Source organism: Myxine glutinosa, chromosome 2 (genome assembly GCF_964187855.1).
Source record: "Myxine glutinosa chromosome 2, kmMyxGlut1.1, whole genome shotgun sequence".
Lineage (NCBI taxonomy): Eukaryota > Metazoa > Chordata > Myxini > Myxiniformes > Myxinidae > Myxine > Myxine glutinosa.
This window is the reverse complement of record NC_136262.1, coordinates 175,996,805-176,023,168: the sequence shown is the minus strand read 5'-3', so window position 1 is coordinate 176,023,168 and position 26,364 is coordinate 175,996,805. Positions and strand designations below refer to the sequence as shown.

Below are 26,364 nucleotides of genomic sequence, written 5' to 3'. Positions count from 1 at the left end.
TTCTGCTTATGAGCACACAGGAGATATAAAATCCAATCTATGAGGGAACTTTGCATTCCTTTAACCCAAAGTGTGGAAATTATGATGAGGGTGTCAGATGGAATCAAACTCACATGCGATGTCCAGTGAGGTGGCCGTGACCTCCTGTTTAATATTGAGAGCATCCATCAATTGATGGCACGTCTAAGTTGGAATGAATTGGAGGAAGCCAAATTGATAAATGGAGATCAGAGTGTTTGTGAAGAAATAATCTTGGGCTCTATTGGAATTATTGATTCTAATCTTTGCTTGTGATAGACAGAAGGCTGACTCATCTATAGAGGATCAGTCTTGACACCATTCGTATGAACATTGACAATTGCCCATGATGCAGTTCGTTGGCCCTCAGATAATACACTCTTCTTCTTATTCCATGTGCAGCACAAGGCTGCTCTGCAGCATCATTGGCTGCAGTGCTGATATCAGACGTAATAGAGAATCACATGAAAAGAGCGGAGGAACACTTTATTGAAGATTAAAGTACCACTGCCATTAGTAGAATGGTTTTGAAGTTTTTCACCTTGGTAGAAAGGTCACATGCTGTTGGAAATTTTTCATTTGAGTGAGGTGTGCGGAGAGGGGGTGAAGGACTGGTAGAGAAAGAGCAGGATTAGGGACTTTAGCCTTATCTGAAAATACAAAAAAAAGACAAGGGGTAAAGCAGTCAGCCTTAACACGAACAGAGTCCATTCTAACACCATCCTTCAAGAATCATGAAACCTTCAAAAATCTTCAAGAAACATGACAATGAGCACATCCCAGACTACTTTTGTAAAGTACATAATGAAGTGCTACTTGACCAACTGCCACCAGGTTTTTGTGGCGTCTGGGACTTTTGAGTTCAGACTGGCATGCCTGAGAACAGAAACACAATGGCTGTGAGTCTTGAGGAGGGACTTCAGACTCCCAGCAGTGCGTTTGGCTTTCTTGGAGATAAACCTCAGCTGAGTTCTAGCAATTGCCTAACTGCATGAATCATTGCGTCGGGCACAAGATCTTTGGCAGGATATCTGCAGGCTTGAAAGTATGAACTGAAGGAGGAGAGTAGGTAATTGAGAAATGAGTCAGAGGTACTGTCTATATCCAAAGATAAAGAGATAGCATACCAATCAGTGGGAATGAAGTGAGACTGCAGGACAGACCAATTTCCATGATTAAACTGCCAGAGATGACAACCCCTTAATGGTTCCCTTTAATCTGTCAAAGATAGACACTCTCAAGAGTAGAAGATATGAAAAGCCATGGGGAGCTGAAGAAGAGAAGAGCAGGAAGGGTTGCAAGGGAAGTTATACACAGTCAAAACAAGCAGAGTGGGAGCAGATTGGGAGAAATATGGGTTGGGAGTCCATCCGATTGTGGAATATCTGAAGTGTCACATAATGCCGAGGCCGAAATTCATTTACTTTTCGTGTGTAGCACAAGGATACATATATATAAATCATTGCTGGGCCTCCATGTCTCTGCCACTGATGCAGTGCCCCCTTCAGGTTAGGGCAGGAATTTGCGGTCAGGGTGCCGGCGACAGCTCTCCGAGTCTTCGTGAAGGGATCTTTAACGGCCATCAACTAATGCTAGCAGGGCCCAATTTAATGTCCCATTGAGGGTCAGCGCACAATCTGGTGCTTCGCCCTGCCTGTGAAACACCAGTATGATGACGGTTTCTAGCTGGGTCAAGATTTAAACCCAGGATAGACAGGTTAGAGGCAAGTGGTTATACCTCTGGGCCATCAAGCCAGACACCCTCAGCTGCAATATCATGAACAGTTGTGAGGGGATAGGTGCCAAGATAACTGGGTTGGTAGCAGTTTAATTAATCACAGAGTATATAGAGATTTTGTGTGGGAGGATATGAGGGCCAGGTCTAAGTTTCTGCTGAGGGGACCTCGTACATAGAGTCATCACAGTTGAGAGGGTGGAGACCATAAACATGTCCAATACATTTCGAAGAAGAGAGGCTTAGAACCAGAGATATTTGAAATGGGACTTGTGGAGGAACAGAGTCGGGAAGAAAATCTGGAAGAGGGAGTTTCAGACATAAAACCACAACACTATCAGCTTTACCATTGGGTCAGAGGGGACAATTTTAAACAGCAAATTATTCACCATATCTCTCAAGAGGCTGCAGCAGTGCAGCATGGCCACACTCACATTGAAGAAAGAATGGAAGAAAAGAGAATAGAAAAGATGAATCAATAAAAGCATAGAAAGGTTAAAAAAAAGATCTTTGACAGAGGGGCAATAATAGGTTTTGAAACGAGGAGGAAGAAAGGTAAATATGGAGGGGAGGGGGGGGGGGGGGGGGAGACAAGAAGATAGCAAGAGAGGACAGTTTGGGGTTTTCTGTTGGAGTTCTCATTTGAACCCTTGTCTCAAATCCAATACAATATCCTTGTTTGCCCACTGTTTCCCCATGTCATTGTTACTCCACACATGCAAAGCGAAAGGAGGGGTTAAGCAAAAGGTAAACTTCTGTCTGTCGGTCTGTCTGTCTGTCTGCAAACGTCAGTTTCTGATCGAGGAATAACTCATTTTCAATTGAATGTTTTATTTTGAACACGAATCAGAATACGAATTGGAAAACGAATCTGCAGTTTAGCATTACTTTGCCTCTGAATTCGACCTGATCGCATATGCGCAGAGAGATGTGAGACAATACTTTTCCTGTCTGCCTGCCTGGCAGTCAGCCAAAATTGAAAATCAGGCACAAATAACTAAACTAACATGTTAAATAAGGTAGCGTAAAAGACATTGCGTCAGTGGCGGTAAACTTCTGGAATATTTTTTTATACAATCTTTAAAACCTTTATGTTATTTCAATTTTATTAAATACTTTAACACTGAAGAACACAAATTACCTTCTTACCACTTGGACATGTTAAATAAGGTGGTGTATAAGTTCTGTATCAACGTCGCTAAGTCCACAATTTTTTTATATGACCTTTAAACTCGTTATTTTATTTCAATTAAATTACACACTTAAACATTGCGTGGGGTGAGGTGTTCTATGAACTCTCTAGTTACGGGAAAGTACGAAAGTATATGTCCCAAGTGTGAACAATGAACAAAATCTTCCATGTGCCTTAAATCAAAAAATTAGAAGTGGAGTCGGGACAGTCAACAGGAAATGTTGTGTGTGGAGTGAGAAGAGGATTTTTATTATCATGACAAGGGGAAGCAAGTGAAATGCATTTGAGGGAGGAAAGTAGGGAGTGAATATGAGAAGAAAGAGATAAATATAGATAGAGATAGGAATATATATATATTTATATATATAAAGTTGGGTCACCCAATCAAGATCGAGTTACTTAAACTTTAGTAAACCATCACGAAGATTGACGTTCAAAGCTGTAGTAAAAAAAAACATTAACTCGGGAGTGCACCATGGCAATGTTGGGCCAAATGGCCTCATTTCCTTCTTTGAGGTCAGTTTCTCCTCAGTCTCATGTTGTCGTTTTTTTTCTTCTAAGATTTTCAGACAAATGAACAGAGAATGTCCTTGCCAGGGGAGGGGTGGGGGGTTATGCCCATGACCTGACCCGGGTACCCCGAGGACGTATGTAAAAGTTGGTGGAGATTGGTTCAGGGTTGTGGAATTGTATAGAAATCAAAGAAGAGGCTACCAACACGCACACATCCCTCATGTGTGTGTATATATATATATATATATATATATATATATATATATATATATATATATATATATATATATATATATATATATATATATATATATATATATATATATATACATACATACATATACATACATACAGAGGCAGGCAGGGGGAGAGAGAGAGGGAGAGAATGTATAGAGACAGAATATAAAGAGTAATAAATGTAGGCCAATCTGACTGAAAAGAGCACATAAGGAATACAAAAGCAAATGCACAAACGTGTATGGAACAGATTGAAATAGTAATGCACCAACACAAGTTTATAAAAACATTTAACTATCAGAAACCACAGGCAGACTATATTTGATTGGCAGAACTTAGCTTACAGAGGAGTGAAGCACACATCTCGACACGTTTCAAACTGGAAACAGAAATCATCAACATGTAAATGGCATACAGTATATTGGTTGTTGGATTTGCGTGCTGTTCAAGATGTGATTCCAAAAAGGCAGCTGTGAGAAGAGAATGCAGAACCTCCTGGTGGTGAAGGATCTATCTTCCCATGCTGTGGTACTGAAGTTGTGAAGTGCTGCATAAGAAGCCAACCTGCATTGCAAGGCTTACAGATCTTTCCCCACATCTTGCCTCAATAATGTGGAAATCAAGAATCAAACAAATGTTAAAAACATCATGTATACAAAAGTACAATGTCAGGGTTCAAAAATGTTCCAAATATTAATGATAGTGAGTGAAAAAAAATTCAAACTTCTCCCAAAGCAAACAATGAGGGTTCGCAGTATCATGTCACAGCACGGCTGCGGCGTTCCTCCAGTGTCCGACATAGCCACATGGATAACACCTCTGTATTTTCATCATTGTACTGATCGATAAACGGATGTATCTAGGGATATGGGGAAGTTGGAGAATGAAATAGAGGAGGGAGGGTTTTCATAAAGGAAAATCTCAATTGCTTACAAAAACTGATATCCTGATCACAAGTCCTTCAATGATGTTGGTTCATTCATTTGCTTTAAATAAATAAATGGATGTGGTTTGTCTAATAACAAGATTTCCAATTATATAAAACGCAAAAACAACATATACAAGGGATGCCCTAATAATTACCAGATACACACACACACACACACACACACACACACACACACACACACACACACACACACACACACACACACACACACACACACTAATACCCCGGCCTACGTCATTAATTGGTTCCATAAGCCGTGACGTAACTCGGTTTTTGACGTAAACCGGGCGTAATGCCTTTTAGCTCTTTCACGAGCCTCGATCTTGTATACAAAAAGAAAAAGAAAAAAAAAAGCCTTAAAATGAAGACAAACACCGTAAAACTAGAGTAAATAACTCGCGAAAGTATATAACTATCGCTAAACCTTAAAGAATGCTACAAACACATTTTAGTCATATTTTTCAATGAGTAATGAACACAATTAATAAATGAATTTGTGAAGAATAATAAATAAAATTAATAAGATTATGTTATTCACCTTAAACATGGCGTCTCTTCTGAACACAAACACACATTTTAGCAGTCTTAGCCGGCGGCGCTTTTTCAGTGACGTATGCGAGAATACGTTCCCTATCATGAATGATGGTCGATACCGTCGACCGTGGCAGCCCTAAGGCATAGACCTTATGGCGAATCGGTAAATATCAACAGAGGGCGCTCCACCGCAAAGCATGATGGGATCGAAAAGGGGGCAAAGGTAAACACGCATCCAGAAGAGGAAGCGTCTGTCTACGATCGACGTTGTGTTTACGGAAAGGAAGATGGCAAATGTGAAAGAAATTCAGCGTTTTTAGCCGCGTCGCAGACGCTGCTCATAGAGTGCCCTCTGCTGTTGTTCTTGTTGTTGTTCTTCTTCTTCTTGTTGTTGTTCTTGCAGAGAAGACAAAACCTCAAAGCTCCACCCATTCTGGGAACCATAGCTCCACCCATTGTGGGAGAGGCTTCATATAAACAAATATCCACCATTTTATTAACTCGCATAGCTTTGAGGCCTGTTTTGTAGGCCCGTGGTGTCTTGCTCTCTCACACAGTTTTCTTTCAAATCAAATTCGATATATCATTTCATTTTTCACAGTCGCTAACATAGTTTTAGACTCGGTTGAAAAAAAACGGGAAGAAAATCCGATGAAAGTTGCAATAACAGACGGGAAAATGCCGAGATATATATATTTTGTTTAAATCGCGGCATGGTCAGTCATACACCGCCTGAAATAACAGACGGGAAAATGCCGAGATATATATATTTTGTTTAAATCGCGGCATGGTCAGTCATACACCGCCTGAAATAACAGACGGGAAAATGCCGAGATATATTAAAAATTCGTCCATTTGATGACAATAGTCACGATGAAATATTTAATTTATACGTCGTCACAATAATGTGGAGAGAGGAGCATAGCTTCGTTCACGTGTCGCCACACACGGGAAATTGCCGAGATATATATTTTTTTCAATCGCGGCATGGTCAGTCATACACCGCCTGAAATAACAGACGGGAAAATGCCGAGATATATTAAAAATTCGTCGCCACACACGGGAAATTGCCGAGATATATTTTCACTTTGCACAAAAATAACATCAAGTAATCGAATCAATAGGAATGTCCTGTGCCTATAACATCGACGTTATAGGCACAGCTGCATCTAGGCATTGTGTAACATCGACGCGGCTTTTGTTTTAATTAAAACTTTTTGTACTTGTTTGGCATTAAAATCCAGCGATTTAAAGAAATATTTGAGGGAAAGGGGGGTTCCCATTGGAGAAGAGAAACAACCTGCTTATGCAAGCACAGTTCCTGAATGTTGAAACCTCGATCGGCCATATAAATATCGCCGGGCTGGAACTTGTCTACAATGTTCGTCATCTTTACAATTTTTTTGTCCGACGTGTTTCCTCCTGTAGGTTTGGAAATGTATGAAATTGTTCCGCTAGGTGTAATACCAACAAGGCACTTGAGAGTAGGTCTTGACTTATATTGGCTGTACACTTGTGAACAAAACTTGGGAGACGGTGCTTTGTCCTAATCCAAAGCGAAATGTGAGGTCCTCCTCGCGAAGATTAAGCCGAAGCTTCATGAGTGTCATGAGTAGTTGATCCTTTAAAGATTGAGATCGCTTAACTCCGAGTTTTGTAGTATTGTTTATTTGCCAGGTCTTGTCTTCCATTGATAATTTCCCCATATAATAATGAAGGTTCTGTGCATGAGGGGATACTTCTGCTAATAACCACTTAAACAGGTCATAACTAGGTAAACCTGTATAAAGTTTCACAAGTTCATCACAGTTTGTTATGTCCGAAACATTAAGCTTCTTGTTACATACTGCAATGGTGGCTTTCAGTTTTGCGACGGTGTCCTTGGCTTGCAAATACTGGCTCATGAGCTGATCACAGTTCACAGTTAATTTGTCACAGTAAAAAAGTCCTAAAAGTAGTTTAAAGTGGTAAGGATCACGTAGTGTGTCAATGTAAACAAGCAGTCTGTCAAAGTGACAGCGCCCGCCGGCGGCGCTATTGCCCCTTTCCGATCCCATGACGCATTGCGGTTCCGATTCGCGATAAGGTCTATGCCCTATCACCGACACTTTTTCACCCTTTTCATACCTTTTAATCAGATTTAACTTATCTTCCATCGTAACCACATTACGCTTGGAAACACTAGCATTATCCTTCTTAGGACCCATGGCTAACACAGACACAGTAAAGGAATACTGTACGTCGCCTCTGTTTTGAATGAGAACCAGCAGTTGCGCGTACGTACAGTATACTGTACGTGCATTTTAAAATATTTTTAATGTGCTTTTTATTGTATTTTAAATACAATAAAAAGCCAAAATGGCACGACGTAAATGCCAAAACCTTGATCTTTTCTACCCCCACTAATTCACCCCAGATCCACCTTGTTTGTAATTCCAACTTCTTTCCTGGTAGTCCTGGCAGTGTCCATATGTTTTATGCCTCTCCCACCCCCTTTCCCATGCCTCCCCCCCAAAGCCCTCTCCCTCCCACAGATCTCTCGATGTCTCCATGTCTCTCGGTTCCTGCTCTCAAATGTTGTGTTTGTGTCCTTCCCCCTCTCTCCCCATCTTGTCTACCGCTCCCGATGTTATTTGTTTTATGTGTCGGTTTGTCGGTTATGTGTCGGTTTGTCGGTTTGTCTTTCTGTGTGATAAATGTTAGCTCTTTCACGAGCCTCGATCTTGTATACAAAAAAAAAAAAATAATAATAATAAAAAATGTTTTTTAGCTTCTTTTATTGTTAATTTATGTACAATTTTATTTATTTTAAATATATTTGTAAGGAAATTTTTTTTTTCACGTCCGTAGGAGTGACAAGTCGCACATAATGACGTTCGCTGAACTGAAATTTACTCTAGAAGAGTGGCGTAAAGTCGGATTTGATGTAGGTCGAAATGGCGTAAAACGGGGTATGACTGTATATACATATGACATATATATGTATATACAGTCATACCCCGTGTATGACATATATGTATGACATATACATATACAGTATATACTGTATATGTATATGTATATATATATATACATATATATTGTTACGGACCACGGATTAGATGTTATTTTGACCGAGCGGTGGTGTAACCGCGGCCGAACAGTTATTCCCCTAACTAAAACCCGATTTACCCCAAACTTTGGCCGTATCGCGCCACAGCTGCTCAATCTGGAAAACTCTAAAGCGACCGAATGCAAAGAGGAAGAAGACGTACAGAAGAGTAACTGGGTTTATTATTAGTCACACATATAAGCAAAAAGAAAGCAGTCACGTTTATTTACAGGGACATGAGACGCAGGTGACACAGTGAAATCTTTAGCTTATCTAACAGGCTTACTTACTACCCAGGACAGAACACACAAAGACACTGACTCACGCGGGGAATTGCAGAGTGGATTGCTGGAAGGAGGTGTGTGGCTGGAGGGGGAGGACGGCACGGAGCTGGCTGGAGCTTGATCCCGCACGGGACGTCGGGCTGGACCTCGACGGCCGCTGATGCCACCGAGCCTGTCGTGTGCGCGGAGTCACGGGTCGGAGCTGCTTGTCTCAGTAAAAGCGCATCTGCTCTGGCGACCCAGCTCTTTCTTTGGACTCAGTAAAAGCGCAACTCTCTGACGATCCAGCTCTTTCTTTGGACTCAGTAAAAGCGCAACTCTCTGACGACCCAGCTCTTGTCTCCTCCCTCCTTGTCTCAACTCCTTCAAAGCTCATCTCTTGGACTCAACTGCTTCGGGAACGCCCCGCCGGCGGGTTATATAGGCTCCGCCCCTCAACCTTTGCGAACCTCCCCCAAACGCTCTTCCTCCGCCCTCTCAAACCAAACCCCTCGTGCTCGGTTGGTTGTTCGGGGCTGGCTCACTCCTCCCTCTATGACGAGGTGGAGACACGCCCTTCTTCTCCTACCCTGCCTCGTGGTCAATGGCGGCAATTGGAGGGGATGTAATTGGCAATGGCAATTGAGGCCAGGCAATGACGAAAGGGGAAATGGAGGTTTTGGGAATGGGAATGAAGGGAATCTATCTCTTTTACTCGGTGCAATGGAGTATTATTCTAATGGAAGACAAGGCCTTACTCTAAAACACATAATAAGATATAAGCTATCGAACAGGAGCATTCTATGATTGGCTGACGTGTATGCTTATGGACTAATTACCGAGACGCCCTTTTTACCGTTATACAACTCTGGAGGCAAGAGGGGCCATATCCAACCAATGTTCATCACCATTTCCAATACAATACAATAAAAAAATTACAGTCCTCATATCCACAACACTGCACCCTCCTCCTCTTAGGCACGGCCCGGGCCTACAACTTTTATTTAGTGTGACACGTAGGTGTAGTTCCCTCTACTTTTAACCTGACCCTGAGTGCGACAGTTTTAAAACATAAATAAATGTGTCCCGCTGCTCCATTGCACCCTGCCTAACAGACTTACGCCCACAGTTAACCGAATTGCGGAATTGGTCTTCAAACTATACATTGACGGTGGGGAGCATTATTTACACTTGACGCTACTTTTATTTACAAGACTAACCCAGGACCTGTAATTGTTCTTTCTGGGGGGAGACAGTCTGCTCTGCATCGACGCACCATGAAAGCACCCAAAACGCACCAATACACCCCCAAGCACCAATCGGTGCAGTCACCATTGTTCATCAGTGTTCAATAAAAATAAAATCAACAACCCCTAACCCTGCAGGTGATCTCTTGCTCTTCGGCTCCCTCTGCTGGCTATTATTATTTTCTTCCAGTTGTTGTCATTTTCTTTGCTTTTCTTACTGGCGGCCTCTTTGAACTGAAAAATGCACCCAATGTGTCCTTTTTATTTATTTATGGCCCACCAGGCCGACTACGTGTGGTTCACCTGTGGGGCATCGGTGCCCTGTGGCCAAGGTCCGCCAGCAAGATTTCGGGCCCTCATGGCCGGTTCCAGCAGAGGGGCCATGCCCCAACCCATGGGGTCCATAAGTGGTGCTCGGCCACAGACATGTGTTCCATCATGTGGTGCATCGATGCAGACAGCTGGTTCTGAGAGTTCCGGGCGCACAATGGCCGACTCACGCACGCTCCCCTCGGCGCCCAATGGCGCACAGGTCATGTGGGAGACAAAAGGGGAAAGGCAAATGAGCGAGGGGTAAGGTAACAAGGGTACACATCAATAAGGCAATGCAAGGCGAAATGCGTACGGAGAGCGAAATGAGAAAGCTCGTCCCTACCGTACGTCACCCCCCCTGTCACCTACACTACCCTTGCCCTTACCCCATATGTACAAAATCTACACATTACAAATTCGTCACTACTGTCACGTCTTTCCCATATTTCCCCTATACCAAATTCGTCTCCACAATCCCTCTACTTCAAAATTTGCCATCACCCAATTCATCATCAATCCTCATAAGGAGGAAGAGATGGAACCTCAAGCACAATGTCACACCCACGTCATGATGCGTCTCACAATCCAAACATTTGCATCATAAAAAATAATCAAAACATGGCATGGTGTGGAGTACCTGTCACCTCAGGTGAGTGGATGCAGATGGTGCGAGGAGACTCCAATCCTAACTATCCTCTAAATGACATTAACACACTTTACACTACCCGGGGTCTTGCCCTGCCAATCCATTGGCCACTTACACTATGGGTTCTAATAACCAATTCCCATTGACCAAACTGTGGTGCTTCTCAATTTGGGGTCTCACTCCCCCGATTCATCTCCCGGTGCCCTTGCACAATTTCTGGGCTGTGACGTGTAGCTCTCCCAGCAGGTCTACCCACCTGCACACCTCCACCACTGTAGTTGCCACCCGAGCTTACCTGCTCCTTAACCTAACCTATCTACTGGGGAAGGCCCCTCCTGGCTCTGTCACCCCTTGGTGCCCTCTGGCACTGGGCTACCCGGGTCCGTCCTGGATCCTCGGGCCCCATCCACAACTCTACCGGCTCCCAGAGCCCACCTGCGGCCTCACCTGGCCGACATCCTCACAGTGGTGGAGTGCCCAAACCAACTACACACACTAACAGGCTACACGCCCAGCCATTTCCACAACACTAATGCACCCATCCAAACATCATTCTTCCACCCGCACCACAGATGCCAATATTCAACCACAATTTACCTGTTCCCTCTACCTAACACTTACACTACCCGCCCCGGGTATTCGTGATGGGGGTCCATCCTTCCCCCATTCACACCTTCGCACCATCCACTCCACTCCACTCCACAATTTCCACCATACTCACTCCACAACCATCCATTCCAATACTCCATATACTCCACACTCCCATTTATTCCATACACCTGTTGGTGCACACCTGTGCACTCACACCTGGTGCCACCTGCACCCTCCTTCCTTCCTGGACCAGTTGGTCAACACAACACACATCACCATTACTCACTCAAACACTGCTCCATACCCCTGTTCAGTTGCACACCTGTGCAATCACACCTGTTCCTTACACACTTTTCACAATACACTTCTATACACCTCCCACACTCACACGGCATCATCTCATCTAACTGCTCCCCTCTGAAACTTGCGCTTCCCAGTCGTCCCTTACATTATTGCGCTCCCTCGTCATTATCATCCACTCTAATCTACCTGCATCCCCACTACAGGTATCCTTGTCACTAACTAATCTTAACGTTACCTAATGTCATCTTCGCTAGATCCCTACACACGATATATCCTAACCCACCCGGGCTAGTTTTCACTGCCATCAACCCCATAAATCTCGTGCTCCTTTGCCCCCCTGCTGTGAGGGATGGTGGATTGGCCATCCCATCACATGGGGCATCTCTCACTATCAATTTTGCACACCAAATTCCAACCAATCAAAAATTTGCCAATTACTGCCAATTCTATTCACTTTTCTAAATTTCGGATCAAAACCACTATCACTATTATCATCATCAGTCTTCTCACTAGTGCCTCTCGGTGCGCCAATTCACTTCCACAGCCCGGCTTCGTAAAGCCGAGCAATGAATGCGGGTTGTTTGGTGCCGGCGGCTGGATACGTCCGACACTCGGTGCAGGGAAGGACGCTTACCCGGGCCGAGATCCCACGCACCACCTCGGCACGGAGCCATCCAATTGCCCGATCTCGACCTGCTGGACCGCCTCAACAAAAAGGGGTCGCCATGTCGACCCTTCCTATTGGGCTGCCAGCTCCGCCTAGTGGAGCACGGACGCGGCCGTTCAAAGAGAGGCCCAGCGTGGATCGCGTACGGTGGTCCTTTCGAACCCGCCGTGGTTCGGATCCCTGCTGGTCCTCGCGGCACGCGAAGCTGCCCGACGCGCACCGAGGGCCCGATTCGGCTATAAGTCGCTCTAACCGCTAACCCGGTTACTGTCGATGCCTCACCTGCATGCTTACACCCCGCAGCCCGTTCCTTGCTCATTCATCCAACTGTTCCCATGCTCCTCGTCATTGCACCTTCTCTTCCACACCTAGGTACACTCATTCCGCTCACAGACTTGGTCACACACCTGACCACCGAACACCTTGGCACACATTCGTCGCTCGCACACCTCACCAACACACCTCTTCGCGCCCCCTTATCGGTCACCTCCTCTGTGACAATCACAGGTGTGCTCTCACTCGCACACCCAACCACGTGCCTCACTACCAACTCAAGTGTGCATTCCCACACATGCTCTACCATTCCAGGTGTGCATCCTTCCATTCCAGGTGTACATCCTCGCTCGCCTGTCACAACCAACTCACGCTCCGTGTCACTCTCACTACTCTCACCTCCACTCTTGACAGCGCACTCACCCTTACTCTCGACAGCGCACTCTTTCCTCATGCACCCGTCCGTTACACACCTTTCTCGTGCATCCTCTTGCGCACACTCTTTCGTTACTTCCCCCGTAACACTCACCACAGGCGTGCATGCTTCCGTTACATCCTCTGTAACACTTCTCACTACGCGCTTCCATGTGCTCCCTCGCACACGCGCTACGACCGACTCACTCTCGACAGCACACTCACTCCTCGGCGCGCACTTTTTCCTCACACACCCCATGGTTGGACATTCTCGCACACCTCTTTTTTCGCACACCGTACCTGTCGCACACTTCACCAACGGCCTCTCACGAACACCCGGGTCCACATCAACCCCCAAGCCGACTGAAGCTTTCCTCACATCATGTACATTTCCACGTATATCGCCACTCACCTTGGCACCTCGTCTCCGCACCTCCTTCACCACCTGTAAACTCTTTATTTGGTTAGTGAGCACACCATTATGAGTTGAGCACCGACCTTGCACATATTCCATCACCTCCTCCTGTATTTCTCTCTTAGTTTCTGTCCGTCTCTTCTTAATTTCACTCACCTCTTCTTCCACTTCCTCTAATTTTTGCTTCACCTCTTTTATTTCCCGGTGCGTCTCCTCAAGTTCGTCCTCTAAGGCTATCTTGACCGTCTCTATGTGCGTCCTCACCTGCCGGTCCTTTGTCTCCATTATCTCTGTCACCTCGTCCAACCTCGTTGTCAGTCCCTCTCGTACCATCTGACATTGCCTCTGTGTCGCTATCAAGTCATTTTTTATGTCGTTTTGTGTCGCTTTTAACCCTCCTAGTACCGCAGTGTTCCTTTGAACCTGCTCCACTAACTCCGTTTGTCCCTCTGTCAGCTGTTCCACCTCCTCCGTCAGATCTTCTATTCCCCCTTGTAACCTAGCCGTTCCATTTCTCACCTCTTTCTCTATACGCTTTTCGCCTCGCTTTACCTCCTCGCGTACCCCCGAGACCTCCTCACTTACACCTCGTCGTATCTCCTCTTTCACCTCCTCCCTCTCTTTTGTAGATGCCACCCTCATCTGTCCCAATTCATCCCTCTGAGCATCCAATTTACTTTCTAACCCGATTTTCACCTCCTCTATCTGGTTCCCCATCTGTTCGATTTCCCGGGCGGATTGCTCCCCTATTTCCTGCAATTTGTCTTCCATCCTATTTTCTAACCCCATTAAGCCATTTTTCACCCCCTCTAACCGATTCTCCTGGGCAGCCATTCTATTTTCCACCCCCGTTAACCCATTCTTTACCTCTTTTATCCCATTGTCTAACCCCTCAAATTTTTTTCCTAATCCCTCACCGGTGCCCCTCGCTTCGTCCCTCATTACCCCCAATCGCTCACTCTGAGCCCTCGCTTCGTTCCTCATTACCCCCTATTGCTCACTCTGAGCCCTCGCTTCGTTCCTTATTTGCTCACCCATTTTGGCTTCCAATCGCTCACTATCAGCCCTCAATCCCACAATTTGGTTTCCCAACCGCTCACTATTAGCCCTTGCTTCGTCCCTCATTTTGTCCATAAGGGCCCCGATTTGTAGCAGCAAAAGGTCCGAATCCAACGGCGGTGCTGCTACCGTCGCGGGCGCGGCTAGATTTGGTGCCGCTGTAACCGCTTGCGCAAAGGCGCCATTTTGCGCGCCTCAAACCTCGTGCGCGAGAGCGCCATTTTGTGCACCTGATACCCCCTCAACCACATCCTCCATATACATTTCCCCGAGGTCCTGGGTCGATTCCACCCCGTCTATCTCTCCCACCGGCATCCCGTCGCCTTGACCAGCCATGGCGCGATTTCAAAATTCGGGTTTTGCTTTAAAACACAAATTTTCAGCAGCTCGTAATTTTGAGCGCGTTAAGCGTGCTTCGGGCCTCGTATCTCACTCCCCGACACCAATTTGTTACTGTAATAACACAATTGGTGTCCAAAATTTGGGCTAAATAAATTTAGTCCCAGGTTCGAATCCCAACTCCTGACTACCAATTTGTTACGGACCGCGGATTAGATGTTATTTTGACCGAGCGGTGGTGTAACCGCGGCCGAACAGTTATTCCCCTAACTAAAACCCGATTTACCCCAAACTTTGGCCGTATCGCGCCGCAGCTGCTCAATCTGGAAAACTCTAAAGCGACCGAATGCAAAGAGGAAGAAGACGTACAGAAGAGTAACTGGGTTTATTATTAGTCACACATATAAGCAAAAAGAAAGCAGTCACGTTTATTTACAGGGACATGAGACGCAGGTGACACAGTGAAATCTTTAGCTTATCTAACAGGCTTACTTACTACCCAGGACAGAACACACAAAGACACTGACTCACACAGGGAATTGCAGAGTGGATTGCTGGAAGGAGGTGTGTGGCTGGAGGGGGAGGACGGCACGGAGCTGGCTGGAGCTTGATCCCGCACGGGACGTCGGGCTGGACCTCGACGGCCGCTGATGCCACCGAGCCTGTCATGTGCGCGGAGTCACGGGTCGGAGCTGCTTGTCTCAGTAAAAGCGCATCTGCTCTGGCGACCCAGCTCTTTCTTTGGACTCAGTAAAAGCGCAACTCTCTGACGATCCAGCTCTTTCTTTGGACTCAGTAAAAGCGCAACTCTCTGAAGATCCAGCTCTTTCTTTGGACTCAGTAAAAGCGCAACTCTCTGACGACCCAGCTCTTGTCTCCTCCCTCCTTGTCTCAACTCCTTCAAAGCTCATCTCTTGGACTCAACTGCTTCGGGAACGCCCCGCCGGCGGGTTACATAGGCCCCGCCCCTCAACCTTTGTGAACCTCCCCCAAACGCTCTTCCTCCGCCCTCTCAAACCAAACCCCTCGTGCTCGGTTGGTTGTTCGGGGCTGGCTCACTCCTCCCCTCTATGACGAGGTGGAGACATGCCCTTCTTCTCCGACCCTGCCTCGTGGTCAATGGCGGCAATTGGAGGGGATGTAATTGGCAATGGCAATTGAGGCCTGGCAATGACGAAAGGGGAAATGGAGGTTTTGGGAATGGGAATGAAGGGAATCTATCTCTTTTACTCGGTGCAATGGAGTATTATTCTAATGGAAGACAAGGCCTTACTCTAAAACACATAATAAGATATAAGCTATCGAACAGGGGCATTCTATGATTGGCTGACGTGTATGCTTATGGACTAATTACCGAGACGCCCTTTTTACCGTTATACAACTCTGGAGGCAAGAGGGGCCATATCCAACCAATGTTCATCACCATTTCCAATACAATACAATAAAAAAATTACAGTCCTCATATCCGCAACAATATATATATATATATATATTAGGGTGGGCTTCAAAAAATCAAAATGCAGATTTTCTCCGGGACATGGCCTATTTTTGTTCCTTTTGGTGTCAAAGGAAACCACACCAAATTTGAATGGAATCCAATAATATTTAGGGGTGCCACATCAGTGATGAATTTTCCCCCATGCAAAAATAGGAATTCCCATTTTTTGGGCTGTATATACACAAAATAAATACATAATTATATATATACATTAAATATAATATTAAAAATAAATATATAGTAAATATACATGAAATAATAAATATACATAAATACACATTATACATTATATATATACAATATATTATACATACAGTTTTGAGACTTCCTATGATCACTATCTGGGCAATTTTCATGCATGTTTTGTACAGGTTCCCGGGGTCAGGGGTACGCTTTTTTAGTGTGTAATATGTAGGCCTAACTTATTGACTGTGGCTCTTTTGTAGAGAGTGACCCTGTGGAGTAAGAATTAACAGGATTTTACTCACATTCTTGCTTATTTTGCAGATATGGCATGTGCTAGTACCAGTGTTTCATTGAAAACTCGGGCTCAGGATAATGTGTATCTCATTGGGTCCACTTCTGGAGATGCCATCAAAGGTGCCAAGCTCCCGACTGTGCATCAATCTCTTGTCCTGTTTTTCCATCACCTGAAGAAGGAGAATCGCACTGCCCGGGAGAGTGCAACCCTCACCATTGAAGAGGTTGTGAAGTTCTGGGAAAAAGCTCACCTACCTACAACGACGAAGCAGCACTGCATCCATCGTTTGGAGAGGCTATATGAAGAATGGAGGAGCCTCCAAAAAGGTGCAAAGCGGGGTGGTGCGACCCAAGAGAAAAAGGAAGCATCCTTCAAGGCCTCCTTGGAGAAGACGTTTGATCTTAGGCATGCAGATTCGGAGGCCATAATCACCAACCCCGAGGACAGGAAGTTTCTTCACGATCAATTCTCAGAGAGGAAGGCTTCAATGGGATCTGTAGACACTGTGTTGGAAGCAAAAACGTTCTTGTGTGTTTGAAAGATCAGCAGCCACGAGATGATTATCGTGAACTCCTAGAACTGACTGTCATCTACATGGGAGGAATCCCACCTCGTGGAATCCGGATCATGGCTCCAGGAGCAATGCACAGAGCCAGATGGATGGCAAAAGCACTATATTCACTACAGGTGTTCATGTTTCGGTCAGAGTTCCACTTGACACTTCGAGAGGCGAGAGAACTCCGAGCCTTCAACATTTTTGTCTGCCTTGTGTATGTACAGGCTTGGTTTCGGGCTCCACAAGCTATTGAGGCTCCCCTGAATGACATTAACCTCTTCAAGAAGTTGGAAAAGTTTGAACAAATCAATCAGAAGATGGCTCAGGCAGCCTTGAAGGCACTTGGCCGCCACACGTGGTACATGAGCCCAGTACTAGTGGCATTTGCATTCTTTGACACCAGAATTGACAAAGAAAGCAAGATAAATATGATTGAAGCATTGAAAAATGACGGTGAAAACCCCTCTCCAAAGAGACCAGCTATCAAACGAGGAACCGCCCTGTCAATCGCTGGCCTCATAACAAAACACACCAAGCATTTCTTCAGCATCCTAGGGACCCCAACTGATTGGATGGATAAGGAGCCTGGTTCATGGGAGCAAGAAACCAGCTTTCAGGAAGCAAAGAAAGCCGCCAGTGGCTTAGTCGTGGTGAACGACAGGGCAGAAAGGGGTGTCGCATTGATACAAGACTACAATAAGCTCCTTACAAAAGGATGAAGAGCAAAAGCAAGCTCTGCTCCAAGTTGTTGCTGCTCACAGGAAGATGTACCCCGATGCCAAGAAGGCAACAGTGGTGAAACAGGCCCAGAAATAGGAGTTACATTTCTCATTATATTTGGGTTTTTTAATATTATGTGATATGGTGTCTCTTCATTTTATGAACTGAACATTTGGATTGTTATCATTGAATTTGAGTTTTCATAGCAATATAGTGCTATTTGTGCAGCTATTGTAACTTGTGTTTGCTAGAATACAAAGAAAGTGAGTGGAGGGTGGATTTTCATAAAACAAACTTCTGGTTTTGCTTTTGATCCATATATAGAAAAGTTTTGTAGACACCTTTAGATTGAAGGCTGATGTGGCACCCCTAAATAAAATCAGATTGCTTTCATATTTGGTGTCTTTTCATTTTGGAACAAAAGGAACAACATAAAGCCATGTCCCAGTAAATATTTTTAAAAAATTATTTTGAGCACCACCCTAATATATATATATATATATATATATATATATATATATATATATATATATATATGTATGTATGTATGTATGTATGTATGTATGTATGTATGTATGTATGTATGTATGTATGTATGTATGTATATATATATATGTATATATACATACTTTTTCCACATGCGAAATTTGCATTTATGTTAATTTAAATTATACAATGGACTACAAAATGTAAATGTTTCATGATATTTGTTATATTGTATCACCTTTATCTATCAATATCGTTGAAATGAAGATCAAGTAGCTGTATGTTGAAATATGTTGAAAAACTCTAAACTTTACATGGGGTGTACTTACTTTTTCACGTGACTGTATGTATATGTACGTACTGTGTTATATACGTATATACTGCACACCAAACACCAGTGGCTTTTTATGCATTGCATAAGGTTGTTCACTTAGCCATAAATGAGTGTTTTGTGAATTTACATGTCCAGAATTATGAAACCATGCTTCGAATGTAAAAACAAAACAAAACATTGTCTTGTTCTCTTACCATCTTCTTGGGCCACACACAGTAGGCTCCACGTTTCTCTTTATCTGGCACCAGTAACTGATGCACTGCATGAATTTTGTCGGGATAACGTTTGAGTGTCTTGACTGCCTTCTTTGTACAGGAATATGAACAGTGAGCTTGTTGTGCTAAATATCTCAGAGATTTATTCAGGCTTGCTTCCATTCTTTCCCGCACCACTCAGGTCAAAATCCTCATGTGCATTGATTATTGACTTTGCGGTGCAAATGAATCCTGCTAAGTCAGGGAAATGGTCTTTAATTACAATGTTACGGTGATGGTGATGATACGTTTCGTTAAGGAAGGTAACAATGAGTTGAGGGGCTCTGTGAGTGACCTGTCAACGATTGTGAAAGCTCGGTTACCTCAATGTCATCCTCGACTCAGACATGTCAGATAACATGCCGCTAGGATCTGGGGTAGTACATGCCGCCCCTGCGATCTTGTCCAGGGGCACCTTCACAAGTTTTCCAAGGTGTTCCCGAGAGCACTCGCTAACACTTTGGTGGATATTTTTTGCATCTGGGATTGGGGCTTCAGTTTGAGATCCCAGCAACCCCAGATTTAGTGGCCCCGTTTGTAAAGCGGGAACATTTATTGAATCCCCAGTCTGCTCAGTACTTAAAGGGGGGACAAGCGGAAAAACGTTTCCCAGCTAGGAAACGGTAGTAATTTCACTGGAAGTTTCGTTCTCGGAAACTTCCGGATGGGATGTTATAATTATTGTTTTCGGCTCATTTACATCCTGAGACGCGTGAGTATCGTTGGCAATGGTATTTATATCCTCAGTTAGTGAGGGTATGTCGGAGAGACACTCGGACACTTGTGCACAGGCAATGGCGCCACCCATGACCGCCTTCTTTGCAGCACCAGCAAGATTGCTTAGCTCTGGTGCTCTTCACTTTTTAGAATGCACTACATATTCTTCGTTCATGGGTTCGGGAAGGGGGACGATGCTAGTTGTGTCAGTCACATCGGTGGGTGTCATCACTTTGGAATCAGAGGGCACCAGGGTGCCAGACAACTCAGTCGGCGTGTCAGAGGGTACAGTCAGGGTGTCAGAAAGTACGCTCGGGGTGTTAGAAGGTACGCTCGGGGTGTCAGAAGGTACGGTCGGGGTGTCAGAAGGTACAGTCCGGGTGATAGACGGTACGGTAGGGGTGACAGAATGTACGGTAGGGGTGACAGAAAGTGCGGTAGGGGTGACAGAAGGCATGGTCCGGGTATCAGAAAGCACGGTCGGGGTGTCAGAAAGCATGGTCGGGGTGTCGGAAGGTGCGGTCGAGGGATTGACCTTTTTACGGTCTCTTTCATTATATACCGATTCACCACACTTTGGACACGAGGTCTTGGGACAAACCCTTTTAACATGTCCGGATTCTCCACAAAGAAAGCATGTTAAGGAGGCTGAGGAAGCATACATGTGGCATTCACGATCATACAACGATACTTTAAAGGAGATATTTAAATCCATATCGGCTTCACGATCCGGGAGAATCATGTACACTTGCCTCCTGAAGCTTATTACGTGTTTGACGCGATTGCTGCTGCACCCGAGTGGAATCATTGAAATTCGGGACACAATTTTACCATAACAAGACAGAACGGACAGGACTTTCTCACCTGGCATACATTGGATATTGTTATCTTGGTAGCTGGCGTATCCATAGGGGATACCGCAATAAAATGACCCCCTTTTATGGTTAGACCGGTACTGACGATGTAATGAACAAACTTTTCTTCTGACACGAACACTATAAACTTCTGGTTCATTCGTGATGCAGCCTGAACATTACCGTCTCCTCTGATGGATCCTACCACAAGGATAATGTCCTCAGTAGGAGCTCCTTCAGGCAGAACGCATGCTTACGTGTTAGATTTTCGAACGCCTCGTAACGAGAGCGTGTATTCGCCATACCAGCAAATTTACCCCCCACTTGTCCGAACCGGACAAGAAGGTATCAAACCTAAATTGGTCGGACTAAAATAAATAACAAACGTGCATTATAAGCACAAAAAAGGCTGACAAAGCGTCGTTGAAGCCGGTAGGCCGCACCCAAAATGGGCCCGCTCTCAATCCTCCCTCTCTTGAAGAAAAAGGTGCGGAAAGGGTGAAAACAAAATGCCAAAGCACACAGTATGGAAAAGGAGAGGGAGGGGAGGGCAGGGGAGGAGAAAAAACACACTGAGGACTCAACACAACACAGAGCAGTTACACACGGCCGCCATCTTGCCACGCCCAACACACAAACAGACAGCAGGGGGCGAGAGAGAGAGATAGAGATTTTTTCCTTTTATAGGCATTGATATACATATATACATATATGTCATTGCATGCTTGTCACTGATTTTGTCTTGGCAAATTCCAAGATGCAGAAAGCTTTCTCCTGTTTGCTTTCCGTCATTTTGAACGTGGGTGGAGTTAAGCCAGCTCTCCAGCTAATGGGTTTGAAGGCTTCATACGCATGCAGCTTCACGACACACACATACACTACATGACCAAAAGTATGTGGACACCCAAACATCTCATTCCAAAATCATGGGCATTAATATTGTTGTGGATATGAGGATTGTATTTTTTTGATTGTGTGTATTATTATTATTGCTTGAGTCTGGCCCCTCCTGCCTCCAGTGTTGTGTAAAGGTTAAAAGGGCGTCCCGGTAGTTAATTCCATAAACCATCCATTGAAGGACACTATAATACCCTTGTTCAGTAGCTTATATCTTTATTATGTGTTTTAGGGTAAGGCCTTGTCTTCCATTAGAATGACACTCCATTGCACCAAGTGAAAAAGATAGATTCCCTTCATTCCCATTCCTAAAAACCTCCATTTCCCCTTTCGTCAATTGCCATTCGCATTGCCAACTACAATTGCCGCCATTGGCCACGAGGCAGGGTTGGGGAAGAAAGGCGTGCCCGCCCGTCGTCATCAAGGGCGGAGCCAGAGGGTCGCGCGACCAACCAGGGCCTGAGGTGAGCACACCGATGGGCGTGTCCTGAAGGCCGGCGGCTTAATCGCCGGCGGCGCTATAAGAGCGCGCGCGCAAGAGTGACCAGGGCTGAGCTGAGCTGCGTGGTGAGGTGCAAAGCAAAGAGCTGGGTCGTCAGAGCTGAGCTGCGTGGTGAGGTGCAAAGCAAAGAGCTGGGTCGTCAGAGGAGAGCTGGGTTGTGAGGTCCGAGAAAGAGAAGAGATCATCCAGCAGCGATTCAGGTCCAAGAGAGAGAAAGGAGATCATCCAGGGAAGCACAAAGCCTGCTATTCGTCGCCTTGCTCGCCAGCAGCAGCGTCCACAGCAGCAACAACACTCGACAGCCGCTTGGGGCCTGGACGGCAGTTTGGAACAGGGCCGCGAAGGAACGGCGGCTGCCCAACGAGCCGATCGTGCTGCAGGACCAGTTGGACCTCCCTATCCCGCCAGCCATCCACCTGCCATCCCTATCATCATTCCCCGTGTAAGTGTGTTTGTAGTCTGTCTTTTGTCTTGTCCCTGGGAATAAGTTAAGCCTGTTAGGTAAGCTAGTAATTTTCACTGTGTCACCTGCTTTTTCATGTCCCCTGTAAATAACCGTGACTGCTCCTTTTGCTTGTGTGTGTAAATAATAAATCCCGTTACTCTTCTGTACATCTTCTTCTTCCTCTTTGCATTCGGTCGCTTTAGAGTTTTCCATATTGAATATCTGTGGCGGGATACGGCCAACGTTCGAGTGAATCGGGTGAATCGGGGAAACTGTTAGGTCGTGGGGCCTTCGCTCGGCAAACATACCATCCTTAACCGCGAACCGTAACAATATGGAGTTGGTCCCCCATTTGCTGCTGTAACAGCCTCCTCTTCTGGGAAGGATTTCCACTAGATGTTGGAGCATTGCTGCGGAGATTTGCTTCCATTCAGCCACAAGAGCATTTGTGAGGTCGGGCACTGATGTTGGGTGATTAGGCCTGGCTCGCAGTCGGCATTCCAATTCATCCCAACGGTGTTCGATGGGGTTGAGGTCAGGGCTCTGTGCAGGCCAGTCAAGTTCTTCAACACCGATCTCGACAAACCATTTCTGTATGGACTTCGCTTTGTGCATGGGGCCATGATCATGATGAAACAGGAAAGGGTCTTCCCCAAACTGTTGCCACAAAGCTGGAAGCACACAGTCGTCTAGAATGTCATTGTATGCTGTAGCATTAATATTTCCCTTCACTGGAACTAAGTGTCCTAGCCAGAACCATGAAAAAACAGCCCCAGACCTTTATTCCTCCTCAACCAAACTTTACAGGTTGGCACTATGCATTCGGGCAGGTAGCGTTCTCCAGGCATCCGCCAAACCCAGATTAGTCTGTCGGACTGCCAGATGGTGAAGCGTGATTCATCACTCCAGAGAATGCGTTTCCACTACTCCAGAGTCCAATGTCGGCGAACTTTACACGACTCCAGCCGACGCTTGGCATTGTGCATCGTGATGTTAGGCTTGTGTGCGGCTGCTCGGCCATGGAAATCCATTTCATGAAGCTCTCGACGAACAGTTGTTGTGCTGACATTGCTTCCAGAGGCAGTTTGGAACTCCTTCGTGAGTGTTGCAACCGAGGAAAGGCGATTTTTATGCGCTACGCACTTCAGCACTCGGCGGTCCCGTTCAGTGAGCTTGTGTGGCCTACCACTTCGCAGCAGAGCTGTTGTTGCTCCAAGACATTTCCACTTCACAATAACAGCACTTACAGTTGACCGGGGCAGCTCTAGCAGGGCAGAAATTTGACGAACTGACTTGTTGGAAAGGTGGCATCCTATGACGGTGCCACGTTAAAAGTCACTGAACGATTCAGTACGGCCCATTCTACTGCCAATGTTTGTCTATGGAGATTGCATGGCTGTGTGCTTGATTATATATACCTGTCAGCAATAGGTGTGGCTGAAACAGCCGAATCCACGAATTAGAAGGGGTGTCCACATACTTTTGGTCATGTTGTGTATTTACAGTCGTGGCTTAAAATATTGGTACCCTTGCACTTTTTTCAAATAATGCACCATTTCCTCCAGAAAATTGTTGAAATTAAAAAATATTTTGGTATCCACATTTGTATTTCTTTGGTTTTCAGTGGAACAAAACAAAAAAAGTTGAAAAAATTACTAAATCTAAGCTTATTCCATACAGAAATCCTACAATGGCCCAGACAATATTTTTGGCACCTTTTAAAAGTTGTTAGAAATAATTAGACTTCAAGCAGGTGATCCTCCTTGACTTTGGAATTGAACTCACCTATGGTTGCAGGTGCCTGCAATATAAAAATCACTCATTCAACCAGTTTGAATAGAGAAAAGGAGTCATTCTCCTGTTTTATGTCACTGTGTGTACCGCAATGCGCATGGAGAAAAGAAAGAAAACCAGAGAATTGTCTGATAGTCAGGGCCCTTAGGGATATTTTGGTTCAAATTCTTCCAAAAGCATCAAATTTGGCGCAGATGTTGCCCATGCCATACACTTTCGATTTTTGACGGGCGCCAAGGGCGGTATGATCCGGGGACCATACCGGTCCATCCCGCCATGTCACCTGACCTATGACGTCATAATTAGGATATGCATCCAATCACATGGCGTACTATAAGTGGTCAAAGTTCAAAATGAATCGATCGAAAAATGAAGGCAGGGATCCATTTTTAAGGTTTTCATAAATCCAATATGGCCGCCAGGTCACATGACCTACGACGTCATATTTATGACATGTATACAATCATGTATACATGAACCCGGATCATGATCGCACAAAAATTAAACACAAGGATATGGCATACAGTTCATAAAACATCAAAATCCATACCTTTGTAATTAGACTGATGAACTGCATATGCCTGAAAATTAGGAAATAGACATGTAAATATTTCCTCTAATTGTCAAAAATAAAGTCAGAGTTCGATTACCCAACCCAGAAACATAAAATGGTGAACCTCGCGTAAATCTTGACAAAAAACTCAAAAACCGACATGTTTGACTCAAAAATGACCTTTAAGATGACCTTGACCTCGAATCATCAAAATAACATCATAATTGGATTCCTCGACATCGAAAACCCCTGAAAAGTGGTATCATACATGATTCCAACCCTTTTGGTTATTTAACTGATTTTCCTCTAATCCGGGTGGCGGCCATTTAGTATTTCGCCAATATGGGGCCCCCCGGGGGGGGGGGGGGGGGGCGCCCATATTGGCGCCCGTCAAAAATCGAAAGAGTATGGCATGGGCAACATCTGGGCCAAATTTGGTGCTTTTGGAAGAATTTGAACCAAACGGCCCCAAAATATCCCTAAGGGCCCTGACTATGAGGAAGCCAAACATAAGATTGTAGCCAAGCATGGACAATCTCAAGGCTACAAGTCCATCTCCAGAGACATTGATGTTCCTGTGTCTACCGTACGCAATGTTATCAGGATGTTTAAGTTCCATGACACTGTAACCAACCTCCTTGGACATAGCCGCAAGAGAAAACCTGATCGAATATTGCAGCGAAGAATTGACGAATGGTAGAGAAAGCACCTCAATCAACTGCCAAACAGATTCAAGCTGACATTCAGACACAAGGTACGACAGTTTCAACTCGCACCATCCATAGCCAAGCCAATGAAAGGGGGTTCTATGGTAGGAGACCCATGAGAACCACACTGCTGAGAAGGCCCGACTGGAGTTTGCCAAAACACACCTGTACAAGCCAAATTACTTCTGGGAGAATGTCCTGTGGAACGATGAGACCAAATTAGAGCTTTTGGGGAAAGCACATCATCTCTGTTTATAGAAAACAAAATGAAGCCTTCAAAGAAAAGAACACCTTCCCTACAGTTAAACATGGAGGAGGTTCAGTGATGTTGTGGGATTTCTGTGCTGCGTCCGGCACTGGGTGCCTTGAATGCGTACATGGCATCATGAAATCAGGAGATTACCAAGGCATTTTGGAGCACAATGTTCAACCCAGTGTCAGAAAGCTGGGTCTCCATCAAAGGTCATGGGTCTTGTAGCAGGACAAAGACTCCAAACACACTTCAAAAAGCACCCAGGAATGGTTCAAGATAAAATGCTGGACTGTTCTGGAGTGACCAGCAATGCGTCCAGATTTAAATCCCATTGAACACCTGTGGGGAGATCTGAAAACATCAGTTGGGAGAAGGCACTCTTCAAATCTGGGAGAACTGGAGTACTTTACACAAGAAGAGTGGGCCAAACTGCCAGTAGAGAGGTGTAGGAAACTCCTTCATGGCTATAAGAAGCGTCTGACTACAGTTATTTTGTCCAAAGTCTGTGCTACCAA

The 26,364-nt window shown here is 45.1% G+C and overlaps 1 protein-coding gene across 2 annotated transcripts in view; it reads right to left on the bottom strand.

Annotated features, from left to right (window-relative positions):
- Window positions 1–3,955: 3,955 nt before the first annotated feature.
- Window positions 3,956–26,364, bottom strand: part of MAP2K5 (mitogen-activated protein kinase kinase 5) — a 395,167-nt gene continuing 372,758 nt past the window's right edge. The window contains exon 22 of one of the 2 annotated variants that reach the window (XM_078771935.1): window positions 3,956–4,554. In XM_078771935.1, coding sequence (XP_078628061.1) covers window positions 4,453–4,554 — 102 coding nt within the window. In that variant the 3' untranslated portion in view covers window positions 3,956–4,452. Of the gene's footprint in view, window positions 4,555–15,816; window positions 15,963–26,364 lie in introns of those variants that run through there. The other variant, XM_078771937.1, reaches the window with a different exon arrangement.